General features: G+C 46.4%; 1 protein-coding gene across 2 annotated transcripts in view; it reads left to right on the forward strand.

The window, feature by feature from the left end:
* Positions 1-20,723, forward strand: part of CEP112 (centrosomal protein 112) — a 507,150-nt gene that overhangs the window by 102,997 nt on the left and 383,430 nt on the right. For both annotated transcript variants that reach the window (XM_060252333.1, XM_060252332.1), the window contains exons 13-14: positions 15,306-15,460; positions 18,026-18,155. In XM_060252333.1, the coding sequence (XP_060108316.1) occupies positions 15,306-15,460; positions 18,026-18,155 (285 nt within the window). The remainder of the gene's footprint in view (positions 1-15,305; positions 15,461-18,025; positions 18,156-20,723) is intronic.

The raw sequence follows: 20,723 nt of genomic DNA on the forward strand, positions 1-20,723 counted from the left end.
GTAGCATTTTATACTGTCAAGAGTGCCGTTTTTTGGGAACAAGTGAAATTTGCTGAGTGATGAGGCTTGCAAATTATATTCTTGGCACATGAGCTTCCATTATACATGGACTGATTCCACAATTAGCAGTTCATTTCTCACTATGGGGGTTATAAAAGTTTTTACTGTTTGATTAAATTAGTAGCTATTTTATTGATGTGTATGGACTTGTTTTTTATTTTTGGATGACGGGGGGGTAATTTAACTTGACCTGTGAGTTTGAATGAGTTTGGTATATTATATTTTAGTTATCTGTAGTGTATGTACTGTATACTTTAAATAAATAAAATTGGAAAGTCTGTACCAGATGTTTTTCTCTGACCAGAAAACATAGTAAAAGTAAATTTTGTGTGAATCTTAACAATGAGTGCATGAGTGCCCCATCTTTTTTTTTAAAAAAATGTTAATGTGGATGGACAGTCCTTCAAAAGCTTATACTAGTCTGTATGGATGGACCACTTGTGTATGGATGTACTATTCAGTTAGATGTTAGTCTGGATGTACCATTTATCTGTCTGTGGCCCAATATTTCCACTGTATAAATGTATAAACCTTGAGCTTTTTTGAATAACTGCCCATGAAAGTTTACAGTTGCAGATTGCAAAACTTCATAGATTTGGTGGTCTGTTCCATCGCTTTTCAGTTTTCAGTCATTCAAGTAACTTAATTGTTACTTTAAACTGTTGTGCTGTGCTCTAGAATAGGGATGGGTATGGACCAGGAAAATAGAGGTTCGGTGTGATTACTGGGGTCTCATGAACCACAAACCTTCTCATTTTACAAACCAATTTGTGATATGGTGGAATGTTCCCCCCATGGGATAATAAAACCACACTTGTAGCAAATCTCCAGCTGACTCTTATCTACCTGCCTGCCAATTATGGTGAAGATTGGACTTACAGGAGCTGAGTTACAGCTCCCCAAAGCAGGTGCCTGAAGGAAAGTGCTCTTTGGAGAAATCTCAGCTGTAGGTTCAGGAGTGTGTCGTACAGACCACCTGCAAACAAGAGGCATCAAACTTGCAGCTCACTTCCCTGGGTTTCCTCTCTACCTGTCCCACAAGTTTGGTGAAGATTGGCTGTTGGGGGGGGGTGTACTGCCCACCTCCTCATTATAGACATTGTTGCTGCAGTTGGCAACCCTTTTCCTTGGGCCTAGGAGTCTCCCTCTGACCACTGGGTTTTACTCTGCCCTCCACAATCCCCCTTGAGCCTGGGAGGCAGTCACCCTTTTGTGAAGATGGATTATGGGGTGGCCAGCCCTTCCCTTCTGGCCTGGGAGCTAGCCACATAGCTGCCTCCCTTTTGATGAGTTTTGAGGGTGGCCCACCACACTCCTCCTCTGGATTGGGAGGCAGTCACTTGCCCACCTTCCCCTGGTCACTAGGGTTTGGGGGCTCCAGCACACTCCCCCTCATGCCCAGGAGGCAGTTACCTGCCTGCCTCGTTGGGGACATGGATTCTGTCCAACCCTTTAAGATTTCTCAATCAGAAAAAATGGCTACGTGCAGTAAACATATTGGCATGATCAAACTGAGGAGGGTATAATAGAGATGGAGGATTGTTCAGCAGGAGATGGTGGCCAACATCCTGACAAACCCTTTATCAAGAGACAGATTTTTAAAAGGACAAGCTAAAACTTGAGAACTTTTGCATGCGATGTTAAGGGTTTTTGAATATTGTAACTCTGCATGGAAGAGGATCTGGGAGGGAAGGGGTTAAGAGAATTCTCTCACTGAGGTTCCCTTGGTGGTTGCCCCCCCCTCATCTGTTAGATGTTGAGACTCTGGTTGTTGCTTGTCTTCTGTTTCATCTTATATAGGACAGCTCTTCTTCTCTCTCTTACCTGGACTTGGAGCTGTAGCAAGTTAACTTTTTTGAAGTTAATCTGTTCAAATGAGTTAAATGTACCTACATGAATATGTCATGTAAGATGTGCTTCTATTTGTTATAAGTAAAAAAATTTTCTTATTACTGTTGGAGTCAGATCATCTTTGTCATTTTTTTGAACAGCATTTTCTCTTATCTGAGAAACTTGGAAGATCAGGGATACTGTGTAAAGCTTCTATGCTTCCAAATCATTTTTAAAAAACTTTTAACCCAATTAAAAATGTCTCAGGTTTGGGGGACAGAGCGTCAAGGGCCAATGGCGGACGCTTTATCGCAGAGCTCTCCTCTCCTGCTTCCCTGATGTGAAATCTACCTCTAAATCATCGGGGGAAATGCAAAATTATTAATGGGAAACCCTTCAAGAAATAAAAAGATCACAAAACGAAAGAATTTGGCTTCAGTTAAGGACTATTTCAGAAAAGAAATAACTACAAGGGGGAGCGAGGACAAGGCAAGGAGGGAGAGATCAAATGGTGACGGGAAAGACGCCCAGCAGCCAGGCTCTACAGGAGGATGATTTGGATGCAGATGCAGCGCCAATCACTAAAAGAGACCATCTATTGTTAAGGCAAGATTTAAATGCAGATTTCAAAGAGGCTATTGCTAACTGTATAGAGCCGATAAACAAAAAGCTTAATGACTTGACAACAGAGCTAGACTTAACAGCAAAAATGGCAGAACAGGCAGCAGAAGCCTCCCTAGCTTTAAAATCTGAAATAATAGCTATTAATACTAAAGAGCAAAGGTTGGAAGAAAGATTAATTATTTTGGAACAGCGTTGGAGGAATCAGAACCTAAAATTTCGAGGCATAGAGGAGGGTGCGGAGGGACGATCAGAATTAGCTACTTATATTTCAAACTGGCTTGCCCGCACTCTTCGTATGAATGATGACACCCCACCGGTAATAGCAAAAGCACAAAGACTGGGGCCATTGGCTATGGCGCAAAGGAATAGACCCCGAGACATTTTAGTGCAATTCATTTATTCAAAAACTAGGGATCATTTACTGAAGGAGTCAGAGCTCATGGATCGCTAACCCAAAACAACCAGAGAGTGATTGTTCTCTTAGATCTTTCACAAGAAGCCTTGGATAAACGCAGGAAGCTGAAATTCTTTGCATCAAAGTTATTCAACACAAACATAAAATTCAGATGGAATACTGTCTCAGACATCATCATTCACAGAAATGGAACGACACACACTATAAACTCAATAGACACTGAAAAAGAAGTTCTCTCCAACTTGAACATCAAACTAACGGAAGATGAGGATAAAGAATTACACACCAACATTGACTCTGCGTAAAAGAAGTTTATGATCCGGAGCTTGCCAAACTGTGCTATTGTTTTTGTCCACTAGATGGTGTTAGACATCCGAGTGAACTCATATATGCGTTATTTTTAAAACCTTAGATTTTATTAATAGTATTATGAAAGTTTGTTTTATAGGTTTAAAAAAAGGGGATAATGAAGGGGTTCTGGATGATTGTAACAGAATGAAAGGGGATATGTGAGTGAACGGATGTTCATGATTTTGGATAGGAGAAAGAAGGGGTCAGGCATACATTAACTCTATTGATTAGGTAAATATACGGGGGTGTGAATGACAAGGGGGAGAATTAACTGAAAGTCTTTGAAAGAGAGTGAGAGTATGTATGAGTGTTTCAGCTACTGAGTGACAGGAAGTATAGAAGAGGGGGGTTAGGGGGTTAGGTGTGAATGATAAGTCATAAATAAATTTGTCAGCATTTTTGATTGGTTTTTGAAAAATATAATTTTAATGAAATCTTTTTTAAATCTATTAAGAAACATTTTCAGATCATTTGTTAAATAAGTAAGTTAGATAAGATAGTTCGTAAAATTACGATGTCTTCAGATTACATTCTGGATGGCTTTAGCCCCCTCAGTCTGGAGGAAGTTGACAGGATTCTCTTATCTGCTCGCCCAACAACTTGCAAATTGGACCCATGCCCCTCCTGGCTTATTAAATCTTGCCAGAGGGACCTTAGATATCCTGTACGGGATATCATAAATAGATCCCGCTGATGCTGTTGGACCTGTCGGCTGCGTTCAACACGGTTGACCATCAGCTACTGACTTGCCACCTTGCCGACGCGGGGATTCAGGGGTTGGCCCTATAGTGGCTTTCCTCTTTCCTTGAAGGTCGAGGACAAAGCGTCGCGATTGGGGGGGAGCTGTCCTGGAGGCACGCACTTGATTGTGGTGTGCCTCAAGGGGCAGTTCTCTCCCCGATGTTATTCAATATCTTTATGCGACCCCTTGCCCAGATTGCCCGAAGGTAAGGGCTGGGTTGTCACCAGTATGCTGATGACACCCAGCTCTATCTGCTTATGGACGACTGACCGGTCTGCACCCCAGAAAATTTGGATTGGGCATTACAGGCCTTGGCTGAGTGGCTCAGACTGAGTGGACTGAAGCTAAATCCTGCGAAGATAGAGGTCCTTTGTCTGGGTCGTCGGGGACCGGGGGGGGGGGAATTCCCCTGCCAGTTTTTGACGGTGCGCTGCTGACGGCGGCAGACAGGGTCAAGAGCCTGGGGGTACTATTGGAGCCTTCCTTAAAAATGGAGGCTCAGATAGCAGCCACTGCCAAGTCGGCTTTTTTTCATCTTAGGCGGGCAAGGCAGTTGGCTCCCTTCCTGGATCGCGACGACCTAGCAACAGTGATCCATGCTACGGTCACCTCGAGGTTGGACTACTGTAATTCCCTCTACATGGGGCTGCCCTTGTGTTGAACTCTGAAATTGCAGCTGGTGCAGAATGCTGTGGCCCGGCTGTTACTGGGCCTTCCAAGATGGGGACACATACGACTGGGTCTTCGGTCTCTGCACTGGCTCCCAGTAATATACCGAGTTCGGTACAAGGTGCTGGTTATTACCTTTAAAGCCCTATATGGCCTGGGACCTGCCTACCTGAGGGACCGTCTCTCCCCACATGTTCCCCAGAGAGTACTGAGATCGGGAACCCAAAACTTTCTCACTATCCCCGGGCCAAAAGAAGCCCGCCTTAAATCCACCAGGGATAGGGCTTTCTCTTTTATGGCCCCTACATGGTGGAATCAGCTGCCGGAGGAGGTGAGGGCCCTGCGGGATCTTGTTCAATTCCGCAGGGCCTGCAAGACAACCCTCTTCCGGCTAGCTTACACTTGACTGACGAGAAACTTAACATAGCTTTCCAGACTTTTGTTATATATTCTGTTATGATGCTTAATGTTTTAAGGTTTTAAATGTTTTAAATATTTACACATCTAAATGTTATTAATTTTATGTTTGACTCCCTGTTGTAAGCTGCCCTGAGCCACCTTGTGGGAAGGGCGGGATATAAATCCTAAATAAATAAAAAATAATTCTTAACGTATTGGTATTAATTCTTAACGTATTGATATTAATTCTTAACGTATTGATTGAATGGAATGGGAATCAAATGGTTACATGCTCTACAGTTGGTTAAATAATACTGGAAAACCCCGTATAGCCATTTGAAGCCGCAACGGGTCCATCTGACTACGCGGGCGAGCCAAAATCTGCTCACTGCCTAAACGGGACAGGGGTGGCATGTCCACACGGGCCTTCAGGGCCTGGTGGTCAGACCATGGCACTGCCTCGGCAGATATCTGACCCACTACTACTCCTGCCGCAAAGATCAGGTCTAGTGTGTGTCCAGCCTGATGTGTGGGCGCTGTTACATATTGGGAAAGTCCTAGTGCTGCCATGGAAAGCACTAGGTCCGTCGCACGAGTGGAAGCTGCGTCCTCAGCATGGACATTGAAGTCACCCAGGATTATAAGTCGAGGGTGCTCCAATGCCCAGCCTGCTACAGCCTCCATCAGGGACGGTAGGGCATTGGCCGGTGCGTTAGGCGGACGGTACACCAGCCAGATTGCCAAACTTTCCCCAATGTCCCACACCAGGCCCACACACTCCACGCCCTTGATCTCTGGCGGCGGAAGTATCCTGAAGGAGCAATCCTCCCGTATGAAAAAAGCCACCCCTCCCCCCCCCCGCCCGCTAGTCCGGGCCTGGTGAAGGACAGAGAACCCAGACGGGGCAACTTGGGAGAGAGCAACTGTCTCCCCCTCCCGCACCCAGGTTTCCGTCACGCAAGCCAGGTCCATGTCCTGCCTGGTGAAAAATTCTTGCAGGACTGAGGTTTTATTATTTATGGACTGGCGTTGCACATCACCAGGGACGGAGGCGAGTGTCTCCACTTGGCCTTCCCACTTGCCATCCTTGGGATGGGACACAGGCTGGAAGGGGAGCGAGCACTCTTGTGTCTCCTACTCCTTCCATTCACACTCTGCCTGCTCCCACCGCTGTACTTTCCCCTCCCTAGGAGCACTGGAATCCCCTGGCCCGACATCTCTTACCAAAGATTTTCCGAAGTCTGGGTCTCTGTCTTGAATCAGCAACCACACAACGTATTCTGTTCTTTTGCCCACTCTACCTAAACATTTTCTAACCACTACTAGTCGTCTCAACCAATTAAAGAAAGAAAGAAAATATTAATTTTAATTTAATTTTTTAAATTTATTTTAGTTTACCCCTCCCCCCACCCTCTTCTGATTAATTGGTCAGTATCTTATCTCAATTTAGTGGATAAATAATCCCTTAGGTCTAATTAAATCATTTAATCAATTTTAAATCAATTTAAGACCCAAAAATAACCCTAAATAATAAGTGGGTGGGTCACTAGTTGCAGCAGGTGATTTGTTTGTTGGAAGGCTGAAGTGCTGGTGTGTTGCAGTTCTTAAAGTGCTAGATGGTTTTAACACTGAGTGTTCTCAGTCTCTTTAAAATGCGGAAGGTCGATTTTAAAATGCTGGTATGCTGCAGTTCTTAAAGTGCTAGATGGTTTTGACATTAAATGTTCTCAGTCTCTTTAAAGTGCAGGAAGGCAGATTTTAAGTGCTGGCACGCTGAGGTTCTTAAAGTGCTGGATAATATGCTGCAGTTCTTAAAATGCTCTTTAAAGTGTCAGTGCAGTAAAGAAGGTGCTAATGTGCTGTAGGTCTTCGGGTGCTGGCCGATTGTTTGGCATAGGCTGGTCCCAGTCTCTTTAAAGTGGCAGTACAGTGCAGAGGTATCAGAGTGTAATGTGCAGAGATAGTGCGGAGGTAGCAGGGGGCAAGGTCACAGCTTATCAGATTTTTCAGCGTATATTTCATTGATGTGACTTTCCTGCCCGCTTCTATAAAAATTGTAGGGAGAAGAACCTTAGAATAAATGACTTAATTATAAAAGGAAAACTAGGTACAAAACAACAACTGGAGGAAAATCATCATTTTGATATGCCTTGGCTTCAATATTTTCAAATTCATAAAGCTTTTAATCAAATAATACCACTAATATGTAAAACTAAACAATTAAATGCTTTTAAAAAAGTCCTGAAAGTAGGGCACTCAAATACAAAAGGCCTCATATCAATTATAGATAAAATTCTGATAGGAAAAATTTAGAAACAACCCACAAAACGCTTGGCAGAGGGATTGCGATATCCAAATTACAGAGGAACAGATATAGAGTTCCCCTACCATGAAGAACAGGGCAATTAATGTTAAAACTCACTAATTTAAAATCCTGTCAAGATGATATTTGACCCCAGTTAAGTTATTTAGAAGCAAACTGAACTCAAATGCAAAATGCTGGAAAGGGTGCGGTCTAGAAGTTATCCATAGCTGGTGGTCTTGTCCTTTCATACAAAACGTTTGGTCTCAGTTAGTGGCAAAAATATCAGATATAGTAGGAGTACTGTTCCGCTAAAGCCTGAAGAGATATTACTAAATTTATGGCCAGAAAATTGAACTCATATCACTGCTAATATTAACAGGTAAAAACCTGTTGACTCAGAAGTGGAAAAAAAGTACTGTCTGCTCTTTGGAAGAATGGTTCATGAAAGTAAGGGATATTATAATACAGGATAAATTATCTACTCAACTGCTGCTGGTGGAATCGCCAAATTATAAAAATAACATAGTGGAAAGATGGTTTCCTTACCTTGATTATGTGAATTCCAAAGCCTCTGATAATGAAGTATTATCTGCAGAATTATTAGACTTTGTTGTTATATAGATATTATGTAATATTATAGTAAGCCAATTACAAGATCTATTTGTAAGAACTGGAGTAGAAAAGTGTTGAATGTTTAATATTATTTTTGTTTGTAAATTAAGCTTATTTTTGTTACAGTAAAGTATTGGAAAGTTTAAAAAATGTCTCAGGTTTGCAGAAAAAACTGAATTCTAAAAATTAAAATAAAATTATAAATTGGGTGGTTAAAACTCCCCAAAATGATAAATACATCATCTCTAATTTTAATAAACAGAGGACCTTAGTGGCCCTCATGGACTGTTGGTAGACAACAATAGTTTGGCCAGCATTCCAGGCTTGATATCTGCTTGGTTTCTGTTTAAAAAAAAAAAAAAAAAGACGGGGGAGGGACTGTTTCGGCTTTTAAGGGAGAACTCCTTGAAGCCAGGTCAAGCAGCCACCAGATGTCACGAGCTGGGGCCAGGCCAGGCGAAGTCCAGGGGCAGTCCATGATCTGTAACCGGTGAGCAAGAGTGTCCAAGGTGCCAAAGCCAAATCGTTGTCCAGGTATCGTAGGTCAGAGGTTCATAAGCCATAGTCAGGGGGTCCAGAAGTCAAGCCAAGGTCAGGAGGTCCAAAGTCAAAAGCCGAAGTGGATGCTAGGACGTCAGTTAGATTACTAGTTTCTTCCACAAAGCCTTCTCTCAAAGCCTACAGCTATATAGCCCTCTGCTGTCTGTTGCCCATTTGGGCTAATTGCTGACTCAGAGGGCAGCCAGGATCCTGCTGGGACTCAAGCACCCTCACTCCTAGAAGGGCCAGAATCCTTTCAAAACTCAGGGCTCAGGGAGCATCTTGCTTGTGAGCGTGCCACCCTCCTCCGATCCCTGAGGTCCTGATGAAGGCGGTCACGCACACGAGCCACCCGAGAGGGCGAGGCAGGGGGGCTTGGATCTTCTTCAGCAGGAGGCAGGGGCACTGGTGCAGGTGGCAGGGGCACAGTTTCTTCTGCAGGCTCGGCTTCTTCTGCAGGGCCCCCAGCACCCATGACACTATCCCCCCCCCAGGGCCCCCCTCCGTCGAGGGGCCTGGGAGGTCGGGATGGTCGTTGTGGAACTGTTGCACCAAGTCCGGGGCATGAAGATTGTCCACGGGCTCCCAAGACCGGTCTTCCGGGCCGTATCCCTCCCAGTCCACAAGGTACTGGAGGCCTCCACGATGGTACCGGGAGTCCAGGATCTGGCGCACCTCATATTCTTCTTCGTCATCCACCAGCACCGGTGGTGGCGGCAGTGGGGAAGGAGGCCGAGCTGGGTCAGGGGGTGCAGCCGGAACAAGGAGGGAGCGATGAAACACAGGGTGAATGCGGAGGTGGGGTGGCAACTGGAGCCTGAAGGCAACGGGGTTTATTTGTTCTATGACGGGGTAGGGTCCAATGAACCGTGCATCCAGCTTGTGCGACCGACCAGGCCGGCGCAGGTAGTGAGTCGAGAGCCACACCTGATCCCCCAGCTGCACTGGAGGGCCTTCTTGCCTCTTCCGGTCCGCAGCCAGTTTATACGCCTCCTTGGCCCGCTGTAGCTGCTCTCGGAGCAAGTCTTGGCTGGCACGGAGTTCTTGCAGGTAGGCATCGACGGCGGGGACATTCGTGGGTGGCAGGATCGCCGGGAAGAACCGAGGGTGGTGCCCGTAGGTTGCAGCAAACGGGGTCATTTGGGTGGATGAATGGACTGCGTTGTTGTATGCAAATTCCGCTAGGGGCAACAGGGTGGTCCAGTCATCCTGCTGGTAACAGGTGTAACAGCGGAGATATTGCTCTAGCGTGGCATTGGTGCGCTCTGTCTGACCATCTGTCTGTGGGTGGTAGGCTGAGGACAGGTGCACTCGAGTACCCAGGCTGGAATGGAGGGCTTGCCAGAACCGAGAGGAGAACTGGGAGCCCCGGTCTGAGATCAGGTGGGCTGGGAGTCCGTGCAGACGAAAGATGTGTTGCAGGTAGAGCTGGGCCGTCTCCTGAGCTGTGGGAAGTTTCGGGCACGGAATGAAGTGGGCCATCTTTGTAAACAGGTCGATGACCACTAAGATGCAAGTCTGACCCTTGGATCGCGGAAGTTCTGTGATGAAGTCCATTGAGATGGTATCCCAGGGTCCTGAGGGTGTGGGCAAGGGCTGTAACAATCCTGGGGGTTTGGCTGGGATGTCTTTGGCCTGTCGGCAGACGTCACAGGAATTGACATAACGGGCAACATCAGAGCGAACTCGTGGCCACCAGAATTCCCGTGTCAGCAAGTGGGTGGTCTTATGTTGTCCAAAGTGCCCAGCGGGTAACGCTTCGTGGGTCATGCGTAGTACTTCTGCCCGCAAGGGCCCGGGTGGCACATAGAGGCGTTCGCGGTGTAGCAAGAGGCCGCCTCGAGTCGTGAACTCACCTGTTGAGCCATGTTGGAGTGCCTGGAGGTGTTGTTGGACCCAGGGATCATTGGCCTGGGTAGCACGAATGTCCTCCACGAGTGCTGGTGAAGTGGAGGTGGCTGCAAACACTGAGGGTGGCAGGATGGGAGCAGTAGGCGCGGTCTCGGTCGAAGCAGGAGCGTATTCCGGTTTCCGGGAGAGTGCATCTGCTTTCCGGTTCTGGGTATGGGGGATGTAGGTGATCTTGAAGTCAAAGCGGGAGAAGAATAGGGACCACCGGATCTGGCGCTGGTTGAGACGGCGGGTGGTCTGGAGATGCTCCAAGTTCCGGTGGTCGGTGAGCACTTGGACAGGGTGGCGAGCCCCTTCAAGGTAATGTCTCCAAACCTCAAAAGCCACCTTGATCACGAGCAACTCCCTCTCCCAGATGGTGTAGTTCCTCTCCGCAGCAGTGAGCTGGCGTGAGTAATAGGCGCAGGGCTGGAGTGGCTGGGACGGCTCCTCGCGCTGGGACAGCACTGCTCCCAGGGCCACGTTGGAGGCATCAGCTTCCACTGTAAAGGGAAGCTGGGGGTCGGGGTATCTCAGGAGTGCCCGGTGGCAAAGCGGGTCTTCAGGGTGGGGAAGGCGTTATCGGCCTCTGGGGACCAGTGGAAAGGTTCTTTGGGGCGGAGTAGTTGAGTCAGGGGCGTGGTTAGAGATGCATAGGCCGGGATGAATTGCCGATAGTAGTTGGAGAAACCAAGGAACCGCTGCAGGTCTTTGCGATTCTGAGGGGCCTGCCAGGTCAGGACCGCTTCCACTTTTTTCGAGTCCATGAGGATTCCCTGCGGTGACACAATGTGACCAAGGAACTCGACGGAGCACAGGTCAAAGTCGCACTTCTCCAGCTTGGCGTAGAGGCCATGGGCTCGTAGGCGCTGCAGGACCTGGCAGACGTGCTCGGCGTGCTGGGCAGGATTGCGGGAGTAAATTAGGATGTCATCCAGGTATATGATCGCGAAGCCGTCGAGCAAGTCCCGGAATACATCATTCATGAACCTCTGGAAGACAGCGGGGGCGTTGGTCAAGCCGAAGGGCATCACCAGGTGCTCGTACTGCCCGTATCGGGTCCCAAACGCGGTCTTCCATTCGTCTCCGGGCCGTATGCGCACCAAATTGTACGCTCCGCGGAGGTCCAGCTTGGTGTAGATTTGGGCCCCCTTTAAACGATCCAAGAGTTCAGGGATCAGTGGTAGAGGGTACCGGTCGCGGATGGTGATCTTGTTCAGGGCCCGGTAGTCATTGCACAGCCGGAGCTCCCCACTTTTCTTTTTCACTAAGAGGACTGGAGCAGACAGGGGAGAAGTTGAGGGTCAGATGAATCCGCGTTTCAGGTTCTTGTCCAGGTAGTCTCGCAAAGCTGCCAACTCAGGCTCCGACATTGGGTACAGACGCCTCACCGGGAGTGGTGCCCCAGGTACCAAATCAATGGCACAGTCATAGGGTCGGTGAGGGGGAAGCTGATCTGCTCCTGTCTCTTCAAAGACATCGGCGAAATCTGCATACTTCTGAGGGAGCTGAGGACCACCACTCGGGATGCCGGCTGCTAGAGTGGTGGGAGGAGTCAGATGGGGGCATGGGTCTCAGAAGCGTAGTTCCTGCTGGGCCCAGTCCACGATGGGGTTGTGCAGCTTCAGCCAGGAAAGGCCTAGAATCAGCGGGAAGCGAGGCATGCGGGCGACATCAAACTGCAGCTGTTCTTGGTGCTGCTGAACGTGGAAGGTTATGGGACAGGTCTCCTAGGTGACGGGGCCAGAATGGAGGAGGCGCCCATCAATAGCCTCCACCAGCGTCGGAATCTCTTTTGGCTGCACTGGGATCTGGTGCTGCTTTACAAAGGCGGCATCTACGAAACAGTGGGCCGCTCCCGAGTCCAGCATGGCATACACGAACAGCCAGCGTCCATCGGGCAGACGGAGTTTGACTGGTAGCAGGAACGGGCCCGGGGTATCAGCCTGTTGTTCGGAGTACCCAGCTAGTCGCCCCAGGCTGGAGGGTCCACTTACGCCTGGGGCTGGCCTTTTGGCGGCGGTGGCAATGTAGGTCCGGGTATCCGATGTTTAGCAGGGCAGCCAGAGGCATAGTGGCCTGCCGTGCTGCAGTAGAGGCACAGGTTCTGCGTGCGGCGTCTGGCCTTTTCTTCTGGAGTCAGGCGGGGTCGAGCAGCTCCAAGCTGCATAGGCTCACCCTCGTCTCTGGTACTAGCTGGGGATGGGAGAGGAGCCAAGTGGCATGGTGCAGGGAGCTGGCGCCCTCGGGTCTTGGCTTGGCGGCGACTTTCCAGGCGGCCATCGATGCGGAGGCAGAGGGTGATAAGTTCCTGGAGCGTGGGGGGCCGCTCCACCCTGGCCAGTTCGTCCAGGACTTCCTCTGCCAACCCCTCGGTAAACTGGTCCATCTGAGCAGCCTCATTCCACGCCAAGTCTTGGGCCAGGAGCTTGAATTCGGTGGCATACTGAGCCACCGAGGACTGGCCTTGTTTCAGGGCCCTGATTTTCCGGTTGGCTGTGGCTGCTTGGACTGGGTTGGAGAAGGCAGCAGACAGGTGGGCCTCAAACCCCTGGTAATCAGTCAGTAGGGGAGAGGACCCAACCAGTAAGGGTGTGGCCCACTTGGCCGCCTGCCCCTTTAACAGACTAATGATAAAACACACCTTCGTCTTGTCATTGGGGAAGTCCCATGCTCTTAGTTCAAAGTACAGCTGACACTGTGCCAGGAAAGCAGGAAATTCTTCCACGGCACCCCCAAATCTGTCAGGTGGGGGAACTGGGCACTTGGCTGGAGCACTGGCTGCAGGCTGTTGCTGCAAGTGCACTACTGCCTGTGTCAGCTGCTGTACCTGGGCTTGGAGGGCAGCCAGTAGTCCTGCGGTTCCACTTGCTTCAGCATCCATCCTGTGGAATGGGTGTTTGTGTGGGTGGAAGTAATCTGTCACGAGCTGGGGCCAGGCCAGGCGAAGTCCAGGGGCAGTCCAAGATCTGTAACCGGTGAGCAAGAGTGTCCAAGGTGCCAAAGCCAAATCGTCATCCAGGTATCGTAGGTCAGAGGTTCAGAAGCCATAGTCAGGGGGTCCAGAAGTCAAGCCAAGGTCAGGAGGTCCAAAGTCAAAAGCCGAAGTGGATGCTAGGACGTCAGGTAGATGACTAGTTGCTTCCACAAAGCCTTCTCTCAAAGCCTACAGCTATATAGCCCTCTGCTGTCTGTTGCCCATTTGGGCTAATTGCTGACTCAGAGGGCAGCCAGGATCCTGCTGGGACTCAAGCACCCTCACTCCTAGAAGGGCCAGAATCCTTTCAAAACTCAGGGCTCAGGGGGCGTCTTGCTTGTGAGCGTGCCACCCTCCTCCAATCCCTGAGGTCCTGACGAAGGCGGTCACGCACACGAGCCAGGGGGGCTTGGATCTTCTCCAGCAGGAGGCAGGGGCACTGGTGCAGGTGGCAGGGGCACAGTTTCTTCTGCAGGCTCGGCTTCTTCTGCAGGGCCCCCAGCACCCATGACACCAGACAACTTGTTACCTCCAAAATTGCTTGACTACCCAGGCCTGGCTCATTGGTGCTGTTTAGCAACAGTCATCCCAATAAAGGCAGTGCATTGTATTGATTACAGTTACAGACTTTAACCTCAAATTCCCATTCTGCTGTGGATATTAACTGGATTTACCTTTCTCTAGTTACACGTTCTCAGCCTAACCTATTTTACAGGGGTTTTGTGCGGATAAAATGAGGGAGAGGAGAATGATGCAAATTGCCTATGTATCCCCATTGTAAAGAAAGGCAGGGTATAAATTAAGTTGGATTGGTTGGGTGGGTGGGTGGGTGTGAAAGAAGGAAGTAGGGAAGGATGAGGATTTATGAGTTGCTAAGAGGAGAAAAAGAGAAAATAGTGTGAGGTGGTGATGCAGGAGAAATTAAAAATATAAATGCTCTGAGCTTGGGAAAACATAAAAGGCGGAGGAATATTGGGATTTGGCAATACAATTAAAATAAAACATCAAGAAAATGCACAAGGATCACAGCAGAAACTAAAAATATAAAATGCTCTGAGCCTTGGAAAACAATAAAATGGCATTGAAAGCTTCTCCCCCCACCAGTCTATTCAGATTGACTATGGCTCTCCAGTGTAATTTCTTCCATTGGCTGTGGGTTCCCAGGTTAGAATACTCACTAGGCACCAGTTCTCATCTCCATTGGGCAGAGACAAGCTGGCTCTAAGCATCAACCCTTTATTTGCAAGGACACAACTCCATGAAACAACATCTTCAGCTGGCCATAGAAACACTGCAGCACAGACAAAGTTGCAAGGAAAATGTGGAATGGATTTTCCATTAAGATCTTTGGGCCTAGAGGGCCCAGAGACCTTAATGGAAAATCCGTTCTGCATTTTCTTAGCAGCTTTGCCTCCTGCTTCAGTCTACAAAGACAAGGAAGAAGGAGCTGGGAAGTTCTGCAGCCTCAGAGCTTCAAAGGGGATGACAGGAGGGGGAGGTGGGGGGAGAAAAGTGCCCCAAAGGCATTTTTAGAGCCCTGGGTGGACTAATTTTGTTTCACAGGGTGGACATTTGATGCCACTGCTTTAAGTTTTCCAGAACTGTGCATTAGGCTAGGTGGTAAAACGGGGTGTGAAGACAATCTCTCAGGCCATATTCTGTAGAATGCTTGGCTGACTTCAGTGAACACAGGCTCTCTGTCCTGCCATGGCCCTCCTCACCCATTACTATTCACCTTTCTGTTCTGATATTGTTTGTCACCCACTTTGTTTGAAACCTTCATAATTCTGACATTTTTGCTTCTCTAATTATGGTGTACTCTGGATCACCCATTGAAAGGGGTATGTGGGGTTATTTGTAATGGAGTCTTAACAACAGTGTATTAATTTAGAACCAGATGGTCAAAGAGCTGGAAACACGTGTCCATCAGTTGACTATGGAAGCTGAAAGCAGCAATTTGCAGCATCAGAAATTATTTCAAGAAAAGACTAATCTGGAACAGTTGTACCGGGCTGCATGCACTGAACTTCAGGAAGCCAAGACAAGGTAATAAACAAAATGCTTTTGTTTTATATCTGTTACCCAAGGTATACAGTTCTGCACCTTTTAAAAACATTATTCTTAACTTCTGTGATTGTTATATATATACTAATTTTGTTTGTCTTGACTTTTACCAGCTTGTTAGTATGTTTTACCTTATCAGTTGTGGGATAATCACCCCTTCTTGTCCTGCTAGGGTTTCAGGGCCCCAAACCCACTTACATGGAGCGGGCCGCTGGGGGGGATCCTCACCCCCAAAGAGCTCCATTATGCGCCGTGCGCATTTTGCAGTGACATCACCCAGAAGTGCTGTCATCACACCAGGATGCTCTAGCAATTAAAGGAAAACTATGGTTTCGTGTGTGGATGCTCTAGCAATCTGGGATTCAACTTTCCCCCCTTATACCAATTTCTATTGTCAGTTCTCTCTTTCCCTCAAAGTGACCGGGTGTTTGGCCTTTGGGAAAAATGTCCAAGTATCATGTGGGTACTTTTTTCTGCTTTTGGGTGTCCTGATTTTAGGAAAACTGGCCTGGATTCTCTGGAGAATTTCCACTAGCCTAAAGGAGGGTGATTTTTACTGGTTCCATCTTTCAGTGATAGACCACCAACCATTCTATGATGCTGCTCTGGGATGTCTACTGTCCCCTAGAGTCACATTTTGGTGGGCACTTTGAATTTCAGCCCTGTCCCTTCCATCATCACAGAATTATTGTGGGATCCAAGCCACAGTATGGAGGATTATTTTATCCCCACAGCAGAAGGGCTCCATTCCAATTCTCCTCCTCCACTCTTCATCATATTAACTTGGTTCCCCAATGACTGTAGAAATCCTTGTTTTAATACTTTGGGATTATTACTGTAGGATAAGAGTTCTGAAATAATATCCAGATCTTGATTGTACAAAGAAGCCCTTGAACTGATGGTGCTTCAGACAGTCTTTCCAACTGCTTCAAATCTACATTTCTTTTTGCTTGTACAATTTGCAAGTAATGTAAGCCAAAATGCCCTCAAAATGAGGTTGGGGAATTGTCAGGTGGGCACCTGGCTCACTCAGGATCTTTTTACCTGTGTATGCAGGATTCCACATCCAGAAAAGTAATGCTTAAAATATTAGGGACTCTAAATAAAACAATTATAATTTATTAAGAAAAATATAGGCTTCCATACAAGATAAAATACTCATAAAAATACACATTCAGTCCTAGGAAACTTAGATAGAGAGACAGGGGAACATATGGGTAGACAAACAGGGCGATATTTACCTATTGTAGTCTTCAAGGAAGGCTCCAATGGCGACGAGCAAGGAAGTGGGAGAAGGGACCCGAAATTTGGCATTAGAATCGGGGATGGATCTATGCAGCGGAAATTGGGATACTGCTAGAAGCACACCTGTGGGTAGCTAGTCCACAGATTATAAGGACTCTCTTGATCCCTTAGGGGATGGGAGGTACGAGAGAGGAGGAAGGTGGTCAGCTGGTGCATGACCTCATGAAAAGGGGAGGTTTCGCAGTGACCATAAGGGCTGGACTACTGTGACAACCAATAGAAAGTTCACTGGTGGCACCTAATTGGGTGCTTGTTCTTGACCAATGGACTGGCTTGGATCCTGGATACCTGAATGAACTTTCAGGTTGAAATGGACCAGGGGGAGGCTCCAAGATGACAGTTGGGAAGAAGAATAGAGAGATTACTTGGGTGGGGAGATACTTAGTACTATTACACTTATCTAAAAGGGTGACAATAGAGAGTCAAATCATGGCCTAGGTAACACCCAGTTTGTACAAAGGAACTTGGGTCTGGCTGAAGATGGTCTTCCTCTTCTTCTGTCTTCTCCTTGGCACTAGTCTTTGTCTTGAGTTCCGTCAAACAAAGAAAGTGGCAGTTGGACAATTAACCACTCCTGGGGTGGGGTAGGTTGCTTGCAGGCACCGGTGACATCCGGTGTGCACGTGAGCCGTCCGCTTCGCTGGAATGGAGTCAAGCCTGGTAGGAAGATGGCTGCGTGTGGTGTTAGCCCTCCACGGTGGATTCCATGGTCAGTGCTTCAAAACCATTCGCCTGGATAGTCTCTTCCACTCCATAGCTGGGATGGACGTCATACGGAACGACGGGAAACCATCCGTTCTTCTGGTGGGCACCGGTCTAGAGTGCCTTTGTAGCGTTATGGCTGCTAGTACTACATAAGTCCCTTTTGCCTCTGGATAGGTTTACCCACACTCTCTGGCCAGACATGTGTGAGTCACTTCTCCAGGTGCTCTGGCAACCAAGTTGGTGATCACGATGTTCTGTAAGGGGGTTTTTCCTCACAGTAATAGGTAAAGAGAATTTGATTCATTTGGTTTCCTTAACTGGGATTTGATGAGCTCTGTCTAGTTATTGAAATACCTAAACCACATGTGGTTTTTCTTGATTATCTTATAAAATTACTGTATGTTTATTATTTTGTTAATAAACCTGAAAACGTAGACAGGAATTGAATTCTGCTCAAATTGTAGAACAATAAAGGGAAGAAGCAGTAATTCTGTATAGGTTATCCACACATTTATTTTTCCCTTGCAATATTTGTAGATGCAACTCACTTCAAAAAGAGAAAGAACATATTGTACAAGATTGTGAGCAGAACGTTCAACAGCTCAAAGGCAAATATGATGCTGACATAAATTTCATGGAACAGGAACATGCTCTTTCTGCAGCTAAGGTAAGTGTTCATTCAGGATCTGTAGCTCAGGGGCAGACCATTTGCTTTGCATTCAGAAGGTCAGGGCTCTTTTTCTAGCAGGAGTTCCTCTGCATATTAGGCCATACCCCCCTGACGTAGCCAATCCTCCAAGAGCTTACAGGGTTCTTAGTACAGGGCCTACTGTAAGCTCCAGGATGATTGGCTACCTCAGGGGTGTGTGTCCTAATATGCAGAGGAGCTCCTGCTAGAAGGATCAAGTTGAAAGGATCAAGTAGTAGGTGATGTAAGAGACCTAAGACCTTGGAGAGTCACTGTCAGTGTGAGTAGACAGTACTGAATTTGATGACTAATGGCCTGATTCAGTATAAGATAATGAAAATGAAGAAAAGATGTGAGGGGATCAACCTAGAACAACTCAGGTAACCAAAGAGGTTGAAAAAAGGAAGAAAAACTTGTATGTAGATATATCAAGGTAAATCCCTAAAAAGTTAAAATGATATTAAATTAAAGAATCGTTAATCAAATAGTAAATATTAAAAACAGGGCATAAAATGTTATTCAGTTACATATTCAGATACATTTCACTATTGCAAAAAACCTTTCTTAAAAAATTACACTTATACACATGAGGATGTCAGACATTTACAAGCGTGTTTCCTATGATCGGGTAGAATTATTGATGATAGCAAATACATCTACTCAACATATTATTATTTATTTATTTCCATTGATTTATACCCTGTCCCTTGCATAAGCGACTTGGGAGGCTTTCCTTAGTGGTTTAAATTTGTGCAATACACATCATTCAGTGTTAAGTGTTAAAATTACAAAGCACTGAAAAGAAAAAAACACACAAATATTTTAGATTGATGATTGCATATTTTATAAAAAATTTAAAGCAAATATAATGTTAAGGTTAATGACTAAATATATTGAAGTTACCAGATATAAAAAAAACCCTTTTACATGGAATGGGTATCTCTCTTTGTTGTTATAATTAATTACGACCACCAGAAATAGTTGTCCAAATTCTAGAATATATAGAAAAAAATACTATCAATTAATTTCAGATGACTAACTAACTAAATAATAAATAAATAATAAAATGCTCACTAAAATACAAAGATACCACTAAAATACCAGAAAATATTGAAAATGTATAGTCATATAGATGAAACCAAATGCATCGAGCAATCTCTAATACCGTCCCATATTGATACTTTAAAGTGCAAGGTGATTAGAAGGGAAAGATGATGCAATACAGCAAAAGGTAATTGCCACACCTGAATCAAAGTTGCATCATCACCAATAGCAAGCAACAATAGTCCTGTTATACACAGAGCCTACTGAAATGACTTATCGTGTGTAAGCTGCGTGGCATCAGAGTGTTCATTGTATGAATTTAGAATGTTTCTTTCCTCTTCAGAAACTGTTGCACCTCAAATCAAATGCCTATAGACTTTCAGTGACCCCAGACTTAATCTCTTTGTCGGAGTGCTTTAAGGCTATAGAATGTGGGTCCTGCATTCTCTGTAGCCTAATGCAACTTTAATAGATCTTGTCATACCTACATATATTAATCCACAAGTGCATTGTGTATAGCATAAATCACACTTTTGCAATTGCAGCTTACACATGGTCCTATACAGGGCTTTTTTTTTTTTTTTAGCCAGGACGCACCAGAATGCCATTCCGGCTGGCCCAGGCAGCGTTCCGGCTGTCTAGGCCAGCATTCCCGCTCAGCCCAGGCAGCTTCCCCCACTGGCTGGCAGGGTTTGGAGAGGCCAGCCATGCATGTGCGGGGGCCTCCCGACCTCCAGGGAGGCCAGCCGCACGTGCATAGGGGCCTCCCAATGTCCCAGTGTCCGATGAGGTTTGTGAGAGCCCTCTCAGCCCCACCCACCTCATAGGATGTCTGTTGGGGGCGAAGATATAGGAGATTGTAAGCTGCTTTGATTCAGAGAGAAGGGCGGGGTATAAATCTGCAGTCTTCTTCTTCTTATAGTGTCGGACAAGGACTGAGGAAACCAGAAATCCTTGCAGTCAGAAAACTTGTTGTGTGATCTTGTGTCAGTCTCTCTCTCTTTCTCTCTCTTTTTCGGTCAGTCAGTCTTTTTCCCTGTCTATTTGCTTTATTTCTTTTTCTTTCTTTTTTTTAAAGTACTACACCATGCTGGCTCTTGGGATCAAGTAGTATGCTGGAATTTGATTTTTTTTTTTCTGGGATGGCTATATATATTTTTTCCTGGACTTTTTTCAATGCTATAATATCTTTTTTTAGGTGTGGTGACCAGAATTGTACACCATACAGTTCTGGTTACCACACCTCAAAAAAGATTATAGCACTTTTGGTGATGTCAGAGGTGTGGTCTAGTTAGCAAATGATGGTGATGTCAGAGTTTTGGACTTGCATAGTATTGAGTTCCTGCTGGGCTTTTTCTACAAAAAAAGCCCTGGTCCTATATAATAATTTCCTGGTAGTTGACTCCTGAAATACATTTGTTTTGAGAGACAGAAAACAAACTGCACATTTCTCAAACGAGAATTGCCTTTGGAGTCATCTTATCCACAGTAGTTCTAACTGGT

The sequence above is a fragment of the Heteronotia binoei genome, chromosome 13, assembly GCF_032191835.1.
Source record: "Heteronotia binoei isolate CCM8104 ecotype False Entrance Well chromosome 13, APGP_CSIRO_Hbin_v1, whole genome shotgun sequence".
NCBI classification, from domain to species: domain Eukaryota; kingdom Metazoa; phylum Chordata; class Lepidosauria; order Squamata; family Gekkonidae; genus Heteronotia; species Heteronotia binoei.